This window comes from Armigeres subalbatus, chromosome 1, assembly GCF_024139115.2.
Source record: "Armigeres subalbatus isolate Guangzhou_Male chromosome 1, GZ_Asu_2, whole genome shotgun sequence".
Lineage (NCBI taxonomy): Eukaryota > Metazoa > Arthropoda > Insecta > Diptera > Culicidae > Armigeres > Armigeres subalbatus.
In genome coordinates, this window is record NC_085139.1 from 294,250,420 (window position 1) to 294,271,813 (window position 21,394).

Sequence of the window (21,394 nt, forward strand, 5' to 3'; positions counted from 1 at the left end):
TCTGCGTTTTTTCAACATCACGTGCACGTAGCGTTGAAAAAACGCTACGTGGGCATCGGCCCTAAGTGTTCTACACACCGCCGTAGCGCTCAACTGGTAGGGCTGGCCCCCGCCAAGGGTATCAGCTTTTGGTGGGCGCCGAAATCCAAAATTACATTATGAGAAATGGAACATTGCTATTAGTTCTTTTAACATGGCCTTAAAAGTGTTAATTTGTAACAAACCGACTAGAGATTTTTCTTATTACCACATCAACTGGTCTTTACGATTATTGTAGAAGCTAAAAGAAGCTTTTTGTATTGTTCTAATTTGATATTTTTTCTCGTTTTCCTTATTTTTCTTGTAGTACTACAACGCGTTTTATTTCTTGAAATTCTTTCTCTCCTTCAGTTTATATTTTTTCGTTATTTAGGGCCAATGTCTTCACATTCGCTTAACTCTTAAGCGGTGCTTACCCATACGTTTAAACCTGGTTTAGTGCCTTAAGCGGAGGTGAAGAAATTGGCACTTAGTGTTCTTAAAATTACAATTACTTTTGAATTTATCATAGAGAAATATGGAAAGGTATGGTTCCCTCACAGTCCTTGTTTTGTGGCCAGCATCGAGTGGCCAGTGGACTATTTTTCTGTCGGGTACAATATCCACTGCGATCAGATATTTGATCTATTGTGGCGAGTGGACTATACAATCGATCAAAAAGGTAATTACCGAAAAGCTATGATACAGTGCGCAGTTCTTGTTCATTTACCGTCTACAAAAAAATAAATTTTGCAGAGCCGTGAAAATACAAACAGGCTATCGCCAAAACATTTTCACATCACATTTGAGCATAACTCAAAAAAAAAAGCCAATTAGTTTCATACGACGAGTTTGTACTATTTCATTTGATTTCACTACTTTACTTTATTGTACCTTTGACAGATACGTATTTCGACATCAACAGTAAAGCCGTTTTCAGTATCTCGTACTTGATTAATTGACTGATACTTTTGCTTAAATTAATCAAAATCACCTGATGATGATATCAAATACTAAATCACATATTGATTTTCAAACACTTATGTTGTAATTTTGATACTGCCTTTTTTTTCATCTCATCTTTCCAGAATTCAAGAATTTTCAATATTTAAACACTTCCCAATTTCTGAGATATTGAACGCACTACAACCAATAATAATGCAGCAGCAGCCATAGCAGTAACAGCTACTGGAACTTCCACAGCCATTGACCCAGCGAGAACTTTCGCAGCCGCTAAATTGGTCACAGTCAAATACTATCTGTTGTGCATTACGACCACGTTTTCAATGAAAGCAAAGGAGGATAAGAAGTACAACACTCTGGATGAACTAAATTGGTGAGCACGTTCCAGTTATTTACTTTTCGTTGTCTCATTGCTTCACCAATATAAAATGTTATAAAATTTTAAACTAAATACGTACAGGGCATCGTTTGCTGCTATTGCCGCGGATATTGTGGGAGTCCCAGGTATCCGGTTCACGCTTTAGTTAGCAACTGTGGCTCTTCTTGACTTTTTATTCCCTGAGTGGTTACTACGAATAAGAGCGTCCTTGTGAAGTTTTGCTGAACCAGTTATGAACAATTAGTACATCACATTCCCTACACTTCTGAAGAAACCTTTCTAACTTCAGAAGTGTATCCTTTTTGTAGTACTATTCTTCGTAACAAAAAGGGCACCATTACGGACCATGAGATCTGATCAAATTATTTGTAGTACTACTTGACCAACACCCCCAGCTGGGTGAGGGATAGAGGATGAAGCACACACACACACATCTTCAATTTTTGTTTCTGCTTATTTCTATAGTGTTCTGATACCTCATTAAGAAAAAATAATTGAATTGAAGTAAGTTTAACAAAACAGGTGTAAAGAATGGCTATTTGATCACATGAAAAAAACTCACTGTCCGGACCCGGGGAACAGCTACAAGATACAGAAATTGATTTTGCACCATAAATACATTATTTATCTAGCAAATCATAGTCGCTATTTGAAATATGACTAATATTGACCATCTCTACATAATTATAATGCATTGGATGGGTTTTGATATTGTTGAATCAAACCTTCTAAAATAAGGCGAAACATGTAAAATTTTCACATTTTTGTTCAATTTCAAATTTTGTACAAAGTTTACAACATGGGGATCTGATATTCCATACACATAAAAGACTTTTCAATAGCTTTCTATTGTACTACATAAGATGGTGGAGGGATCTCTGCAAGTGCCGTTTTTAGAAGTGTCCGGTATTGGGAGGTGTCCATCGCTGGGGGATCTCCCCCTACAGCTCGATAGGTACTGAGCAAACTTCATTGCTTTATTACATATATCATCCAAGAATATTAAAAATCTCTAAAATACTCGTGTTCGATAAAAATATTCGAAATCTTTTTTGCAAATGTTTGCGTTGTCATTAGCCGTTTGGCATAAAAAATTGGCCTCCGTGAGAACTTTTTCGTCATATCCCCGTTTCTAACGCCGGTTGAGTTTTTTTCTTACCTGCCCTTAGTTCTTCGCACTTACTTGGTACTTGATGGGCTACAGCTCTTCGATGAACCTACGTCGAATGGAGTATCCTTTTCTACTGGACTCGATCCTGGGTCAATCCCTTCAGTCGCCCTGTCGTATACAGCGCAAATTTTGTCTTCGTTTGCAGACTACGGGACTACTGAAGCTGGTTACGAAGTCCGTAATAAGCCCTATTTGCAGCTGCAATACGCCTTTTCACCTCGCGGGTAACACACACGCCACTAATGTTCCAAGATACACAAATTCTTCCACCACTTCCACAAATTTTTCACCATCCACCACCACTAATGAACCCACGTTGATTGCCAGCGATCATGTACTTCGTTTTGCTGGTATTGATTGTGAGTCCAATCCTCCCCGAGTAGCACACAGGTTTCAAATCAGTTGCTGAAACTTCTATGTGAATTTGGTCACAAATAAGTTGCTGTAACCAGATTTTATAGAAATGTCCTACTTGGGTCTCTATCTCCCTCCTAAAAAGTACAAAAGCCTCTTCTACGGCACGGCGATCAATTCCGATAATATTGATTATTTATTTATTTATTTATTCAGACTAAGGTCGAAGTGGCCTGTGCGGTATATAAGAGTCTTCTCCAGCAGCTCATGCAACTCCTGGTTCATTCGCCTCCTTCACGTACCGTCCGCCATATGTACCCCACCATACATGGTACGCAGCCTTTTCCTTTCGAAAAATACAAGTGCGCGTTGGTTCTCCACGAGCATCGTCCAGGTCTCGTGTCCGTAGGGGACTACCGGTCTAATAAGCGTTTTGTAGATTGTCAGTTTGGTACGGCGGCGAACTCTATTCGATCGGAGCGTCTTGCGGAGTCCAAAGTACGTACGATTTCCAGACACTATACGTCTCCGAATTTCTCTGCTGGTATCATTTTTGGCAGTCACCAGTGAGCCCAAGTACACGAATTCTTCTACCACCTCGATTTCGTCACCACCGATGCAACCTCGCGGTGAGTGGCTCACATTGTCTTCTCTTGAAACTCTTCCTATCATGTACTTCGTCTTCGACGTGTTTATGACTAGTCCGTGCAAGTTGCAAGTTTCAGTGACTCTAATATTCAAATGATCAATAACGGCGCCGGCCACGTCCTTGTAGTCAGTTAGGAAGAGGGAAGGAATATTAGTAGGTGGTTTTTGCTATTTGAAGATCGTGTTTACCTCTGCATCTCCACAAAAACCACAGGAAGGATTGTTAGTTAGTTGGTAGGCATCGTTGGATCTGGATTCACTCTGATAAGCGATACGACTGTGTAATTCTTTATACTCAGTGATTTTACCTAACCATGATTCGGCCGCACAAAGCAGAACAAACTAACTACCTGTACACCGTGTAGGAACACGATAAAAAGCATATCTATTGATTGAATAGTTCGACATGTCTTTGTACCGAGAATGGACAATAGTAACCACGCATGCCCGATGGCATATGGAAATTGTGGAGAATCGCTTTTTTGACGACCGAACCGACGTGCAGTATTCTGTACTTACTTGCCCTTACTTGACCAGATCAAAGCGAAATACAAACGCATTATCCGACGAATATCAAATAGATTTTTTTTCTTCCGCCCGCGACGAATAACACATGCACTGTACTTACTTTTTCCGAAGGCTACTGCAAGCTTTAGAAGATCGCACTTGTCTCGACCGGATCAAAGCGCAATACCCACGCAATACTCATGTCCTTGCACATATAAGACTGTGACACGTGGCCCTTACGAGGTAGTGGTTGGATTCAATATTCGCACTGCAGTTGGTGCGAACGTTCGTGATGTCAGAAAAGAATTTACCGTCGATTAGAACGAGGTCGATTTGATTTTCCGCTTCTTGGTTAGGTGATCTCCATGTAACCTTGTGGATATTTTTGCGGGGAAAGAAGGTGCTTCGGACTACCATTCCGCGGGAGGCTGCGAAGTTTATGCATCGTTGGCCGTTATCGTTCGATACGGTATGCAGACTATCCGGTCCGATGACCGCTCTATACATTTCCTCCCTTCCTACCTGAGCGTTCATGTCACCGATGACGATTTTGACGTCCCGCAGTGGGCATCCATCGTATGTCTGCTCCAGCTGCGCATAGAACGCTTCTTTCTCGTCGTCGAATCTCCCTTCGTGTGGGCAGTGCACGTTGATGATGGTATAGTTGAAGAAACGGCCTCTAATCCTCAGCTTGCACATCCTTGCGTTGATTGGCTGCCACCCAATCACGCGTTTGCGCATCTTTCCCAGCACTATGAAGCCGGTTCCCAGCTCGCTGGTGGTGCCACAGTTTTGGTAGAAGGTAGCCGCTCGATGCCCACTTTCCACACTTTCTGCCCTGTCCAACAGATTTCCTGCAGCGCTACGACGTCGAAGTTGTTGGATGTAATTCATCGTAGATTATCCTGTCGCAACCTGCGAAGCCTAGCGACTTGCAGTTCCATGTTCCAAGCTTCCAATCGTGATCCTTTATTCGTCGCCAAGGTCGTTGCCGATTGTATCGAGTCTTATTATCTTCTATGTCGTTCGTAATAGTTGTTTTCAAAGGCGGCTTATTGGGCCTGCGCAAACCTCCTGTCTCGTCGGAGGGCTGTCGTGTCAGGTCTGTTTAGCGTCCCACCTAACACCAGGACTTGGGCTTGTGCGCTTTGAGCGGCACACGTTCGCTTTGGCGGAGCCTACTAGCAAAAGATATTTTAGTTACTAGATAAAGATTGTCGCTGTCGTCGCTGTCCGGAACATCTTTTGCTGGCGAGGAAAGGGAGCTAAATGTCAAAGAAGGAAAATCCATACGATTTGACAGGTATGTACCACACATGTTTCGGACAGCAGAACAAAGGGAACCGAAGCGACAATCTTTATCTAGTAACTAAAATATCTTTTCTACTAGCGGATTCATGCAGCTTTTTTTAGAGGTTTAACAGGGCCCACTGTCAAACCCCACCACATTCTAGGCAGGCGCCACAACTCGCAGATGGTCTGGGGAGGCATCGTCAAGCCCTTGGACATAGTCCCTGCTGCCCGATAATATCGATAGCGTACGCAAATCCCAGGAGCATATGCGATCTTGTGATAATGGTACCGCTTCTTTGCACGCCAGCTCTCCTCATCGCTCCCTCGAGCGCTATATTGAACAGTAGATTCGAGAGTGCATCATCCTGCTTCAATCCATCTAAGAAATCAAATGACGTCGATATTTCATACGCAACCCTTACACTTGATATCGATTCGTCCAACGTTATACGTTATAAAACCTCCGCATATCATTCTGCTCCATTTTTTCCTGCGCCTTGCTAATCACTTGTTCTTCATATTATTTCTTCTTCCTGCGGTGGGTTCGTTTTTCGGCTGCTCTTGCTTCCTTGTACCGATCTCTATTCGATCGGGTACCCGACACCAACATCCGGCTTTTGGCACCGTTCTTCTCGTCTGCCACTCTCTGACACTCCACATCGAACCAACCCGTCCTGGGCCGCCTCTGTGCAGTGCCTACCACTTCTCATGATGTTGTGCTCCCCGCTCCATGGATCATATATATATAGACCCCATAGATCGTTGATGTTGATTGCACTAATCCAATCGTCGAGCTTCTGGCGGTAGTCAGCCGATACTCCTTCCGCCGACAACCACTGAATATTGTAACCAGAGCGTAAAATATCCATTTTCATGAAGCTACTTCAGTCCGAATTTTGACAAACATCGCATGATTATTCAAAACATAGAATGAAATAGTCAGACGACTACTCCACGAACTCATTCATTCGACTGTCACTGAGTGTGTTTACTATGTGCAGAACAAAATATAATTAGCATTGTTTATATTGATGTTTACCATTGAAAGTGCCTCACGGATGCAAATCGGATTCAGTTCTGTATGATAAATTACTTCACTCATTTAAAACTTGTTTAGATTTCAGATAATTTATCAGTTTGTAGAATGTGCATAAATATTCAATGACCAATATTCAATCGAATATTGACAGTCCAGTGCTGACTATGAATGCGTCTGATAGTGAGCTGACAAGTGAAGAAAGGTGGACTTCATCAAAAAAAATCGATTATTTTACACTCTGATTGTAACGCATAAATCGCTGTGATCTTTCCTTCGATACTGTTGAGTTCGAGTTCGCATTCTGCTGGGAACCGCTCACGTACTACGCGTTTAACTTTACCGAATCTTGCTATCACGGGTGATAAATCGGAATCCGAAATTTCCGGCGGCAGATCAAAAATTCTCACATACCGAGTATTTTATTCTGGCTACGTTCATATGCACCGTTACCATCTTTCCACTGGCGTAATGAAACGGTAGCATTTCATCATTGTTTCGCAAAGTATATTCCATCGCCTCAACACTTTTAAATCGAATAAATACGGCTTAGGGATAATATTTTTGCACAAGCAAAGATGATATCCTGTGCTCAGATGACATTGCAATGCCTGGATCAAGTCAATGTTCGGACCTCTGAATGTCCGCACATCGATCGAATGCTGTTCAGCAGACACTACACTTTGGAAACCGATCATTTGTTTATTTGTTTACAACATCAACAGGCTGTGTTTGGCCCCAATGCTGCCGTAAACTGGCGAAGTGACGTATACGCCATTTAATAAAAATGGCTACAATGGTACTCATCGTACTCTTTAACAGAAAAATGGAAAACAAGTATGTTGTAAAATGGCGCATACGTCACATTTTCAGATTACGGCAGAATGATGGTCTTAAAATATAAAGTATGTTGCAACTCTGTTGAATATGCGTTGCAAGCCATCGATTGCCTCATGTAGTCCGTAATAGGTCCTTTGCAGTGGTGGCATTCTAAGCATTCCGCTATTGCGGAGTGTCCTTGGTCGAACATTCAAATCTACATATCTACTCCAGAATACCTTCGCAGTCGATTCGTCCCTGTAGTATATCGGCGATCGTCATCGCCCGGGTGGTATCTCTCCTAGCACGAAAAACTTCCAGATCAATCAACTGGCATCGGCTCTCATAACTCAGTAGGCAAAACGGATCCCTCCATGGTAACTTCTGAAGTGCAAATCGCAGGAACCGACGTTGGACCGATTCGATGCGTAGAACGAGTAGAACGCACAAGAGTCAGAGTAGAACGCACAAGTGAACTGTAGATGGAATTCAAGCAATAAATGTCGGAAAAATTCCTGGCAATCCTAAATATGAGTCCCAATATCCTAGAAGATTTATCGACAGCGTACGAGATGTGCTGCTTAAATGTTAGCTCTGAGTCTAGGACTACACCAAGGTCAAGCAGGTTGCAATCGAAAATGATCGTTTTTTTCAGTCAGTGGTTGAACTAATTTGGAGAAATATTTTCAAATCGTCAGCGTACGACAGTCGAGGGCTTTCGATGATTAGATGGGCGTCATTGAAGTAAAACTGGAATATTAGTGGTTTCCTTGCGGTATTCCAGATGTTGCTTAGAAACTATTCGATTCGCAGTCATTCGAGGATGGAGAGATGCGGCCTCGAACCGTGTATTGTGGCGTCAAATTGTTGATTCACTGTTATCTGTTTAGATGTAAGTTAAATAAATGAACTGTTCAACCTCACCACATCCTACGCAGACCCCCCAGGTCTGCTAGCTGATGTCAGCAGGACAAGAGTGCCCAGGCTACACTACCAGTTACATAAGTACGCACCCTTGAACTGACGGTCATTGGCAGGCTGGTGGAATGAACAGAGCTATGTTTATCACCCCTGCCCAGACATCAAATATAGACCAACATTTGAAAACGGCGTAACAGCCAAAATTTATTCCTTCTGATTTTTCGTCTACATATATAGCTATGTATGTAATGTAACCATATGTCCGTCGTTTCGCGGGACGCTGCCAAGGGAAACCAAGATTTTAGAAAGCAGCTGATTGACTTTCAGCAACGCTCAAAAATAAACTGGTCTTTGCCTAGCTTCCAACAAACTTGCTCCCGTTCCTCTATTTTCAAAGTGCCGAAATAATAGCCTCGCTACCTTAATGTGGTTCAACAAATCGTATAGCCTTTGAGTTTTGAGCTCGAAGCGGCGATTTAATTAAATTTCCGTACTCGTAGCATCCAGATTTCACAAATAGGAGATTTATGGTTTAACGATGCCTGGCACACCACTTTATACTCAATTTAGCGGGAGTTTTATTTAACTTATTGTACTGTAATTAAATGTATTTGTCGAATCCGTCCGTCCGAACCCTTTACCACCGCTACCACAATGCCTCGTCGCCAGGACTTCCGGTTCTTCCCGTCGACCACGAATACCAGGTCACCTTCGTCGATCGGCTTCTGTTCGTCGAACCATTTCGACCGCTGGTTGATCGTCGGAAGATACTCCCGGCACCATCTCTCCCACATTTTGTCTGCCAGAATCTGGGACCGCTTTTAAACGTTCCGCAAAGCTTCGGCAGAACCCGTGGAAAACTTCTCCACCTCCAAGTCAGCACCCGACACCGTTCCCCGTAGAAAATGGTTCGGCGTCAGTGCTTTTACTTCGCCAGAGTCTTGCGACAAGTAGGTCAACGGACGCGTGTTGATCATGTCTGCCGCTTCCGCCAGAGTTGTCGCCAAGATCTCATCGTTAACTTTGCTCCCGTCATCAAGCGCCCGTGTTGAATGCGCAACGTCTAACAACCGAAATACACCCCTGTAGACTTCACGTTAACCTCTGCCACACCTGCGAACGATAGAAGGGATTGTACACCGGGAAATAACTGTCAACAACAGAGAAGAACAATAGTGAAGCTGGTCGAATTGTTTCCTAAAATTTGTTACTCCTACTTAAAGTTAAATTTATGCTAAATTCGTTATTATCTACTTACCTACCTAAATTTGTTATTATCTACTTTGAGTGGTAAGAAAACAATGAACTCAATTACCTAACTGAAACTAAATTTGTTATCCTAAAGCATGCAGAATAGTTCCATTCTAAAGAGCCTAAGAACCACGTTGAAATAGTACCTGTCATTCACGGCTCCTACACGCGATACAGTTTATTTATTTAATCAGACTAAGGCCGAAGTGGCCTGTGCGGTATATAAGAGTCTTCTCCATTCGGCTCGGTCCATGGCTACACGTCGCCAACCACGCAGTCTACGGAGGGTCCGCAGGTCATCTTCCACCTGATCGATCCACCTTGCCCGCTGCGCACCTCGCCTTCTTGTGCCCGTCGGATTGTTGTCGAGAACCATTTTCACCGGGTTACTGTCCGACATTCTGGCTACGTGCCCGGCCCATCGCAGTCGTCCGATTTTCGCGGTGTGAACGATGGATGGTTCTCCCAACAGCTGATGCAATTCGTGGTTCATTCGCCTCCTCCACGTACCGTCCGCCATCTGCACCCCACCATAGATGGTACGCAGCACTTTCCTTTCGAAAACTCGTGCGCGTTGGTCCTCCACGAGCATCGTCCAGGTCTCGTGTCCGTAGAGGACTACCGGTCTAATTAGCGTTTTGTAGATTGTCAGTTTGGTACGGCGGCGAACTCTATTCGATCGGAGCGTCTTGCGGAGTCCAAAGTACGTACGATTTCCAGCCACTATGCGTCTCCGAATTTCTCTGCTGGTGTCATTTACGGCAGTCACCAGTGAGCCCAAGTACACAAATTCTTCTAACACGCGATACAGACTAGTGTCTTAAAAACTAAATCGTTGATTGATAGCCAAATAGCAGTGAGAATTGTGAGAATTGAGAATTTTGTAATCCTTTAATAAAAATCGATTCACAAAATTGAGACTTCTCATTGCCTATCGTCAACAGCCCGCATCGCCTCTTTCACCGACCGCACCATCCGCTCCCAGACCCCTCCCATGTGTGGGGTACCCGGCGGAATAAAATGCCACTAGGTAGATGAACTGCCCACGATCTCTGCACACTCCCGATTGATGACGTCCATCTTCACCATCTCGTTATTCGCTCCGCGAAAGCAAGTGGCGTTATCAGAAAAAATCTGACGCCAAACTTGCTCCGGAAACGAGTGATGGCCCTCCGGCTCAACTCGGTTGTGAGACTGTGCACAACCTCCAAGTACACCGCACGTACAGCCAAACAGGTGAAAACTGCCACCCAACGTTTTCTCTTCGCCGACCAACCGTGACTTCCACCGGACCCAGGTAATCTAACCCTACGGAGCTGAAAGGCCGAAGGTGAGAAGTGACCCGTTCAACTGGTAGTGGCGCCATTCTCGGTGTTCGTGGACGACACTTGTTGACCTTGCACCAGATGCATTTGCTCACCACCTACTGTATCGCCGGACGCATTTTCGGGATCTGAAATCGTTGCCTCATCTCGTTGAATACAGTCTTCGAATTGCCGTGTCCGAACTGCTCGTGGTAGTGCTGCATCAAATTCTGCGTTACAGCGTGTGAACGCGACAGGATTATCGGGTGGCGTTTGTCGAGGGAACTTTCCGCACAATTTGCCAGCCACCCACCTATGCGCAATACTCTTTCGTCGTCTAATGTCGGTGAGCTTTTGTAGATTTGGCTACTTTTCTTGATGGTCTCCACCCGCGCTCCCAGCCGTTGTTTTAAATTGTTGGTCAGCGTGCTCATATCGTCCGGAAAGCTATTCCACTGAGCCTGCCACCACAAGATTGTCTCCGCCTGCTGGAGCTCTTCGCGCCAAAGAGGCGCTTTAACTGATTCGTGGTTCGCTGCAATTTTCTCCATCAGCTGCTGCTGCTTTGTTGTAGCCTGTGCAATAACTATCGGCTCACCTCGTCTCTTTCGCCGACAATTGGCGATAAAGCGTACCACGGTTGCTGTCACTCGCAGTAGCTTCGCCCAGCTGGATATCGGTTCGACGTTGATTGCCCCGTGAAATAGAACGACACCTTGAGCTTCTTCGTTGGTCTCTTCGAACCCTACTTCGCACGTTGGCCACAGTTTTTGCGGCCGATATAGAAACGAGGGTCCGCAAAACCAGTCTCCATCACTTTGTAACGGCGGACCTTGACCCCACTACGTCAGTACGCGTACGATGTTCAGCTTGGTCGGAATCCATCGCTAGTCCGCAACCTTCGTCAGCTCCTGAATCTCGCCGACTCGAAATGCAACGAATTGCTTGTAGCGATGTTGATCCGAGTTGAGCCAACTACATACGGTGCAGGAATCCATCCAGATAACTGTGCGGGCGATCTGGTACGCGTGCGTGCTCAGAATTGTCTGGCTCATTCGCGTCCCCAGAACGGCACCCATCAGTTTCAAACGGGGAATCGACTGCCGTTTTATCGGGGCCACCTTGGTCCGGGACATCATCAGGCTGCAGCGTACCTCACCCTCAATTATTGCTCGCAAATAGGCTAAGCAGCCGTATGCGTGTTCGCTGGCATCGGTGAAAATGTGGACTTCCAGTGGATCGACTTCGGCGGGCTTGGCGCCTCCGAGATGACAGTGAGGAATCCGGATAGTTTCGACCTCCGGCAATAAATTTATCCACCGCTGCCACAACGTCCAAGATTTTTCGTCGATTTCGTTGTCCCATCCACAATTGGAACGACAGAGATGATGGATAATAATTTTGCCGTGGATGGTAAATGGTGACAGCAACCCAAGCGGATCAAAAAACCCCATCACACATCTTGCGACAAGCCGTTTTGTCGGTTGCTTTCCCTCCAGGAGGCACGGCTGCAACTCTTCCCGATGCATTGTCGAGAACTAAAACTCATCCGCTTTAGGGTCCCAAATTACTCCCAAAACCCTATCCTTCAGCGTTTGCTTGTCACGGCAGAAGTGTACCGGCGCGGCCGGCTTTTCCTCCCCCAGAGTCGCACTTGTATTATACAAGTTGAAAAAAAAAACTGTTTCGGATAGGCGGCCCCCACCGGGTTTGATAAAACACGTTTTTCTCGCTCATTTTATGTTGAGGACCATATTTTTTCACACAGTTGTGTAAAACAAGTTGAGATGCATCACCAGAACCGGTGCCCCCGCAATTGGGGCTTATTAAAAGAAATTTATCATGGGTTGTAGCCCCCCGAATCAGTTCATTATCGTAACAGCTACCGAAAAACGCCTCTCACGGTATACCATTGACGAATACGAATTCGTCAATGGGTATACTACCTATCGAGAGTGCATACAGACGTGATAAGTGAGAGATTTTTTCACTCTCCTTTGGATTCAAACCCTGTTGTATAGTGTTTTCCTAGGAAGTATCTTCCACCTTATTACTCATCATTACTATTATTATATAGCACGGAATTTCGAAGAAACAAAATTTAACTATCAATTAATAATTTCACTAATTACGTTGTTTTTTATTGCACACAGTTTTCATAACAATTACTTTTTTGGTTGATACATTTTCTGATTTTTCTTTTGCAAGTATTTCGCTCTACTCTACTACTTCCAGTTAATTGGACAGTTGTAGCAGCAGTAGCGGTAATAATAATAATAATACTATCATCCGATTTGTTCATCGTTTCTCTTCTGATTAAACTTTGTGTTGCCAGAATCAACTTTTTTTTCTTCACTTCCAGAAAAAAATATGTATATATAGTCGAACAGCCATTTAGTTTATAAGAGTTTCACTTTATGTTTGTATTTCACTTTTAGTTATTACCCTTCTCTCCGTATGCTTTCGTATCTATCTTTTTGATGTTGCTTCAATTATACCTTTCTGATTTTCACTTCATATGTATTTGCTTTTTAATATTCATGTTTTGTTCTCCAGTTTTGCGCTTCCTTTCAGGAACATCACGTTTTTGTTTATTTTTCTGCGTAATGCATATGATTTTAATAATTTTTGTTCTTTTTTTCTGAGTTTTAGTTCCTGTCTTATCCCAGGAAAGCAATTTACACTTTTAACTATAAGTGGACTATTTACTGCTTTATAACTTTTACACAACATCGAATTATACTTCCCCATGCTTGTTTTATTAGTTTTTCTTTTTGATTCCATAAATCTGCTTCGATCCTACTAGGATTGTCCATTCAGCATAGTGGTTGAGATTATTCTTCAGTACTCACTAGATTTTCTTCGTCACCCCCCTAGCAGAGATGACTGGTGATTCTTAGAATTCGATTCCGCACAGCGATCGTCATGGCTTTTGCGTTTATTTTTATTACTTTGCTTTGGTAGAATGCGCAGCTAACGAATGATGACATCGAAAGCTTCTGGTTCTAGATTTGTGTATTTAGTGGAGAGGGGAACTATTGGTTACTCAAACACAGGTTTGATGATATTCTCTTCCGGTAATAAATTCGAACAATGAGATTTATTTGTCACAATAATATCAAGTTGGATCCACTAAAAAACAGCCAGAAGGTGAGACCTGTCCATTTCAGTAAAATATTTTGTCCGATCGCGAAGGTACTAAATGACATCTTGAAACAATGATATAAAATAGGAAATGCGTGCATGAGTTTGATACCCGTCTGCCATCTATAATATGTTTTCCCATTTGAAATTAACAACCTTTATAAATTTGATTTCTATCGTATGTATAAGAGTTTAACAAATATCTATTTAGAATATCTTGGCTTTCCTTTCCCGTCACATCTTGTCCTCAACTAAACGCTGACATATTCTTATTAAATCCTTCTGAACACTAACAATTGATTCTTATATCTGAGATTTCCTTCCAAACGCCAAAACCCTCGCGCCTTTTTTGTTTGTTTCGGTAGCGTTTATGGGTATTTAAATATCAACGAACATCCAATTGTTCAATATGCTCTCATTACTACTAGAATCTCCTATCCTAGCGAAAGGACATTAACAAACACTTACGAAGCTGCAGCAGCTTCCGAATTTGATATTCAATGATTGTGTCCTTTTTGACTCAGCCACAACAGGTTTTGAACTTGATATAAATTGCTTCCCGCAGACTCGTCTCCGAGCGATTTGGATCTGCGTTATTCTGCTTCGTCTATTTGTACACAAATTCCAACAAGTGTGTTCGTTACGAAGTTTTGTTTTACATTTACACTATTCTAACTTATCATACTAAACTAACGAGATTACAATTTTAATACTTTCTTCATTAGTTATATGCTTGCTCTCCATTTCTTTGCTTCATCGTCCTTCTTATTTGCGTACGATTGCATTTATACTTAGGGTTTTGCTTTTATTCTTCCATGCTTAACACGTTTGATGAACGGTATATCGTTCTTACAACAGGTAAGAGACAGTCTTCTGTGAGCCAGGTACCTGCGAATTGAAAAAAAAAATACATTAAAAAGTTATTAAGAGCAGGTGGTCGGTTACCAAGTTTTCGTGCAGCAGTTCTAATCGATCACAAATCGTATCAGAATAATGCAAAATAGCGGGATGAAAAGTTAGCAACAAGATTGTCTTCTTTTTTGTTGCTGACAAAATTTTTCGGATCTTTGTCATTAGTGCTGTCCAATGAGAGCTTGAAGTAGCTCGAAGTTTCTCCCTGTCCTGCTCATGCCCATTTGTTGACAAAAAAGAACGAGCAGGACGGGAACAACTTCGAGCTACTTCGAGCTGCTCATTGGACAGCATTATTATTAACTCCGACAAAAACAAAGCTTTGTCGTTGGTTCTCTTTTGTCGCTTGTTTCGCAAGCGCATTTCAGAAAAATTGATTCCCTGGACTGCTGACTTAGAACATAACGGTCAGCCAGCAGTCGAATTCGAATTCCCAGGAAAAACATCAAATCGCTAAATTCCGCAATTCGGAAGTTTTTACTCAAAACTGCTACTAGTTCCCGGTATTCCTGCTCCGTTCTGCAAATGTATGTATACAAACAATCACAATTTCATTCAGTGTGGCATCAATCCACACCCACGCTGATTGTTTGAGCCCGTACAGACTACGCTTCAACCAACACACCGTATTTGGATCGCCATTAGAGTACCCCGGAGGCTGCTTCATAAAAATATCATCCTTAAGCACACCATACAGATACGCCGACTTAATATCATTCGTCGCTTGCTCGCTATCGTCAGGACGGTACGGAGTGTAATTTGCTTCACAACCGCAGCAAATCTTCTTCTTCTTCTTCGCTTCTGCATACGGCCTTGGCTCTAGGCAGGTATTTACCGCCAAACCAATAGTATTGTATCGCGCTGGTGGGACTCCTACATTTATTTTCTGAAACTGGCATACATTGGCAGTGCCGCGGATTGCTCTCCTAAACGTCCACAGCACGTGTGGATTATCCTCATCATCTTCATCAAATCCGAAAAATGATCTTTATCTTCTACATCTTTTTCACTCTGGACCTCTACGAGCTCCAAGAACCGGACGTCATGACTGATGACTATCTGTCCAGTACTCGTATTCAACGAACGATAAGCTCTGCTGTCCGAAGCATATTCGACGAAAGTCATTGCTGCGGTGTTCATCTCCTCCGTATGTATGCTGCGGTGTTTATCTCCTCCGCCCAGAATCGTCGAGGCAAGCCTGCATCCAATAGATCCAATAGCATGTACAATCCCATTTCATTTATCGTCCTGTTTCTCCTTTTGGCTATCCCGTTCTGTTGAGGAGCAGTGAATTCAGGCTTAATTCCTTCTTCTGCATAAAATTTACGCAAGGCTTTGCTGGTATACTCGCCACCACGGTCTGAACGGGTAGCTTTATGTTTGCTATCGAATTGAGTTTCATTTCAACGAATCTCACATATTCACAAGTTTTATCAGCGAGGTCGGACTACTCCTTCAAGAAATAGACGACCGTATAACGGCTATGATCGTCAATCATCGTCATGCAATATCGGCATCCTCCTGGCGACTTCGTCATGGGACCACAAACGTCGCTGTTCATGATATCCAACACCACCTTTGACTTCTTCTCGGCTACTTGAGGAAACGACGGCCGTGTCATCTTGCCTGTAACGCAACATTCACAAGTTTGCCGGATTCCACAGTTCTTGACTTTCATCCCAGAGGACAAGCTACGTCGCTCAACATTGCTAATCGCATTCGGATCCCTATGGCCTAGTCATACATGCAAACAACCTGCATTATGCTGTTTATCACTCACGAGTCACGAGTAATGATTTATCGGCCAAGTTCAACCGGTAAAGGCCACCTACACGATCTGCCATCGTATACCAGTTGACACTGGTGTGCATTCCGCACGAACACCTTTTTCCGCGAGTTTCGGTACGGAAATCAAATTTCCTTCTAGTCCCGGAGAGGATTGGCTACACTGCCATGCGTCGGTCGTGTTAGTTTTCGGGTCCGCGAAAAATAAGTGGAAAATAGTGAATTACTATCGTTAAAACGCGAGTGGAGAGTGAAACAGAAAAAGAATGGCTTTTACTACCTAAATAGTGTCAATGGCAATAATAAAATTGAGTGCAGTGTCTGGTTGGCGCTGAGTGTTGTGCAACATAATTTCTCTTCGTAATTTTTCTTTATCTGCCATCGGGGAAAGTGTGTCAGTGTTGCCGAAAACAATAAAATGGCATATAGTACTATTTTCTCAGAGCGTTCGAAAAACGGTGTGCAAACATGTCCGGAAGGCTACGTCATCCACAACAACACAGGAGAATCCCCGCGGTTTGAACAGAAGTGGTTCGAGCGAGACTCATCAAGGAAGCTAGAGACAGCCAACAAATCCGGTGAGCTCTTTCCATGTACCTCTCTTGTACTGTAGCTGAAATAGATTTTGATATTTTCTAATTTCCTTAAATACTCAAATTACCTTATCAACGGTTCTTATGTTTGTGGCTTGTAAATAAAATTAAATATTACCAGGGGAAATAAGTAAAAAATATTTAATACTAGCAAAAGAAACCCAGCTTTGCCCGGGTGTTGAAAATGTCACAATGAACTATTTGCAGCACCGCACTCTAGATCAATTTCCGTGCGTTTGTTTTGTTTTCCTCAACAGCTGACCTAAAATAGTATTCTAATGATTTTTTGACGTAGAACTACGTCTGTCTTTTCTATATTGGGGTACACTTTACGATTGCAAAAAATCGAAAAACGTCACGAAAATATGATAGACTTTGATCGTTAATATCTCAGTCGTTTCTCAATGGATTTTCAATTTTCTTGGACCATCCGATCAAGGAAGAGTCAACGCTTCATTCCCGATATACACTGAAGTCGTTTTTTACGCGTTTAATTTTTACACGAATCGCTTTTTATGCAACTTTTTTCACTATAATTTCAAGATTAACGCGATTCATTTAGACATATTTTGGAATTTATGCGGTTTTTTACGTTGTTTTAATTTACGCGGCCCATATCCTCCGCGTAAAAGCTGACTCCAGTGTGTTACAATGTTTATGTATGATTATTTACTACTGAACACTTGCTAACAGTTTAGCAATCGGTTTTGGTGAGTCAGTCAAACTCGTAAGTGCATCGCAAGCTTCTTCTTCCATAGCACTACATTCCAACTGAAACTTGGCCTGCTTTTCAACTTAATAATCTATTAGAATAAGGAACATAAGTTCAAAAGTAGCATTTACCAATGCTTCGAATCGAGATACAATTATCGAACGACTTTTACTCTCTAGCGAGTTTTTATCAATTGATAATTTGGACATGTGTTCGCTTGAGAGTGTTGTTCATCCTCGATTATTTGAAAATATTATTTTCATCATCCTTTTCAAATTTTGTTCTAAAAATTATATACATCACCATGGTTTGTAATGCTCACTCAATCTCAGCAGACAATCACGAAAACTACCAGTACTGCCACGTAGTTCAACGTCACCTTTGCGTACAACCCGATTGGGCTGCACCTTTGCGTTTTTACATTTCCCCGTTATATTCACCAACTTTTTTACCTACAAACCTTGCGGTTCCCAAAACGAATCGATTAGGTAAAAAATCTTGCAAATCGGTCAACCCGTTCGTGAGTTAAATCGTCAGGAAGGCAATCTCAACTCATTTTTATTATATAGAAGATTATGAACATAAACAATACTGGCAACTGCTGTATTATAATTGTTTCATTTCGAACTGTTCCTTTTCTTCAAAAGCTCTGCAGCTTTCCAACTTTTCCAACAGATGGCTACAAAAAAAGCTAAATGGAAAAGTTGGATCAATGAATTGTTTTAAAAGAGATCGTCAAAGAATAAAAATATTTTGCCAAATTAATTGCAATTTTCGATTTCAAAATTTTGAGATTTATTATTTACTACGTTACTGAAAAGCTATTATGAGCTAGAGTTCGGGTGTAGATTGGCTTTACTACTGGGATTGTGGTTCCTCGCCTCCAGGGTTTTCAACAAAATATATTTTATTTGCCACACACTTCAGTCTTCAAAATTAAAATGCCCAATTGGCTCTTATTAAAGTTTCTAGAATTGGTTTGGGCCAACATGGTGAATTTTATTTAGGCTTTGAATAAATGCCCATAAGATTGTGCTTATTATATTCACATTATCAAACTGTATCGCGTCTGTCAAGTGTCAATGTGCTAAGTGGTATTATCAATATCTCGAAAATGGACAATACAAGAGTGATTCAGAAAATGTCAAATGGATCTCGGCCAGTGTGGATAAGGATGACACCACCGGATGGAAACTGTCTTCCGGCATCAATCGTCTATACACTTGAAGGCAATCATAATGAAATGCAACTTTTTCCTGCAACATGGAACCTAAATATCTTTCATATTTGTTACCTTGAACACAGGAATAGAGTTTGGGACCTCAGAACACTCGGAAGCTATACAGAGCTTGCGAAAGCGGTGTGTTGATCATATACGCCAAAACGCGGATGATTTTCATATCATTATATTATCCGAAGTATGTGAACTACAGCAGCTATCCCAGCATGAATTACATTCCGATGTCCAGAAAGCTCTGATAGATGAATACGTTACTAATCTGCAGGTGAACCGTACATGGTGTGGCGCTGAAACGATCATCTCTGTTTCTCAAATATTTGATGTGAACATAACAGTTCACACTGAAAATGCACCCCCACTAAATTTTGAATCACCTAATGGAGGTAGTATGAATATAAATTTATACTTCAGTGGCCATCCGACTAAAAACCATTACGATGTAGTTATGAGAGTATCGGAGGACCTCAGGCAAATGACTGGACAAGATACAAGAGCTACGGGCAACAGTTTTTCTAACATGACAAAACCGATTCAGTTCCCAGTTAATAGTCGAGCGATTATCAACCTCAACGACACCAACACAAATGAAAGGATGGAGTCTCAGGCTGTAGACTCGAATAATCACACAATACTTGACGCTGTATTATCATGCCTGATAGAAGCAGACCCCATGAGTTGGCCATATAAAATGAATGTTCTGAACCTTAAAAAGGCAATGATTAACGAAATTGACAGCAAATTACATCATTACAAAGAGAAGCTTTGTTTAACTGAGGACCAGCTGAAGAACATGCTCACCCACTGGGATGTGGTAGAACAAGATATCGATGTTGCAGCTTGTTACGCTATCGCAAACCTGATAAAAAGGGACATTGTAGTGTTTGAAAAGGACACGACCCAACTATTTCAAGGAATAAACAGCGCTACATATAAGCAAATCCACTTTGAACGTAGGGGTGGTGCTTTCTTCTCCAAACCTCTCTCATATAGTAACTCAGTCTTCGCCATGAATGTCAGAGAGAATTCCCCAAGTCAAATGTATGAGTAAGTACATGTTGTCTATAGTAGTCTTATGAAACCATTTCGATGAGATACAGATTTTTTAAATTTATTTTTAATTTTTATTTTGGATTTTTATGTTTCACCTTTTTTAGCACAACTACGTTGGATATGGAGGACAGCTTCACGCCAGGAATGGTTACGAGTACCAACAACCTCTCATATTCTCACAACTCCGATAAACTCACGATAGCTTCTATCAACGTACGAGGATGTTCAACGAGTGAAAAACGGAATGCCGTGGACACTGAGTTACGTAAGAGAAACATTGACATCTGCGCGATACAAGAAACTAGAACTGTCTGGGCATCGGCAATTACGGAAAACTACAATTGGCACTTCAGTCCAACAACATCACCAACCAGTCACAGAGGTACAGGTATTATGGTCAACAAGCATTCGAACGTAGCCTTAAGACAGTTCCAAACATTCTTGCAAGACATTTGTAGTGCCTGGGTACAAAAAGGAAAAATCGAGTTCATTGTAATCGTTGTTCACATTCCATCAGATGGTAGAAAGTCAGATGTTTTTGCTCAGATAACCGGAATCATATCGAAGATTCCTCATGGTGACGAGTATATAATTATTGGAGACTTCAACGGACATATCGGTTCGGAAGACATAAAAGAAGAGTTCAAACAATTGATTGGCAAGCAGCTACTGCACAGGACATGCAATAAAAACGTCTGCTTTTTATTACAGCTGGCGACTCAATTTGAACTGTCTATACGAAATACATTTGCGAATCAGTTCTCTAAACATGGTCGAATCAAAAGATATCGTCTCGAATAGACCACATTTTAAAGCCGAAGTGGCCAAACCTAAGAATAAAGGAAAAACACATAAGAGCGGAATGGGCTAAGTTGTTCAAATCTGATCACAAAATACTTATTTCCACCATTAGAGCACCATCTTATTATAATACTACTCGGTCCGCACCGCCGCCGTTTCAAAAACATAGCAACAAGTGGGACGTAAAACTGTTGTCAAATGAAAGACACAAGAAGTAGTATACGGAATGTGTCTCCCGTCGACTGAATGAGAAAGGCACCGATGCGCAGAACAACCCAAATTGGCACGAACTAAAAAATACGTTAGGGGATGCGGCAACCGAAGCTATACCTCTGAACAAAAAAATCCCAAGGACACCCAAAACAGGTAAGGCGTACTCGAGATTACAGAAAATGCGTTTCCGACGGTGGGCATTTCCGGACGTGGAACGATTTGAGAAAGAACTATATTTGGCCAGGAAGGAATTAGAACAAACAAAAATGGAAAGCGTTTG

The 21,394-nt window shown here is 42.2% G+C and overlaps 3 protein-coding genes across 5 annotated transcripts in view; 1 reads left to right on the forward strand and 2 right to left on the reverse strand.

Annotated features, from left to right (window-relative positions):
* Window positions 1–8,930: 8,930 nt before the first annotated feature.
* LOC134207461 (uncharacterized) lies at window positions 8,931–12,193 on the reverse strand. Its single transcript, XM_062683175.1, has 3 exons — window positions 11,564–12,193; window positions 10,788–11,506; window positions 8,931–9,192 (listed from the first exon to the last, which is right to left on the reverse strand). Exons 1-3 carry the CDS (start codon window positions 12,191–12,193, stop codon window positions 8,931–8,933), a joined length of 1,611 nt encoding a protein of 536 aa, XP_062539159.1.
* A 1,528-nt stretch (window positions 12,194–13,721) lies between these two features.
* Window positions 13,722–21,394, reverse strand: part of LOC134207740 (protein retinal degeneration B) — a 264,455-nt gene continuing 256,782 nt past the window's right edge. For all 3 annotated transcript variants that reach the window (XM_062683601.1, XM_062683600.1, XM_062683602.1), the window contains exon 9: window positions 13,722–14,696. The gene's annotated coding sequence lies outside the window, so the exon portion shown is untranslated. The remainder of the gene's footprint in view (window positions 14,697–21,394) is intronic.
* LOC134207462 (uncharacterized) lies at window positions 16,924–20,901 on the forward strand. The gene is made up of 4 exons (XM_062683176.1): window positions 16,924–17,083; window positions 19,116–20,094; window positions 20,205–20,482; window positions 20,618–20,901. Exons 1-4 carry the CDS (start codon window positions 16,924–16,926, stop codon window positions 20,899–20,901), a joined length of 1,701 nt encoding a protein of 566 aa, XP_062539160.1.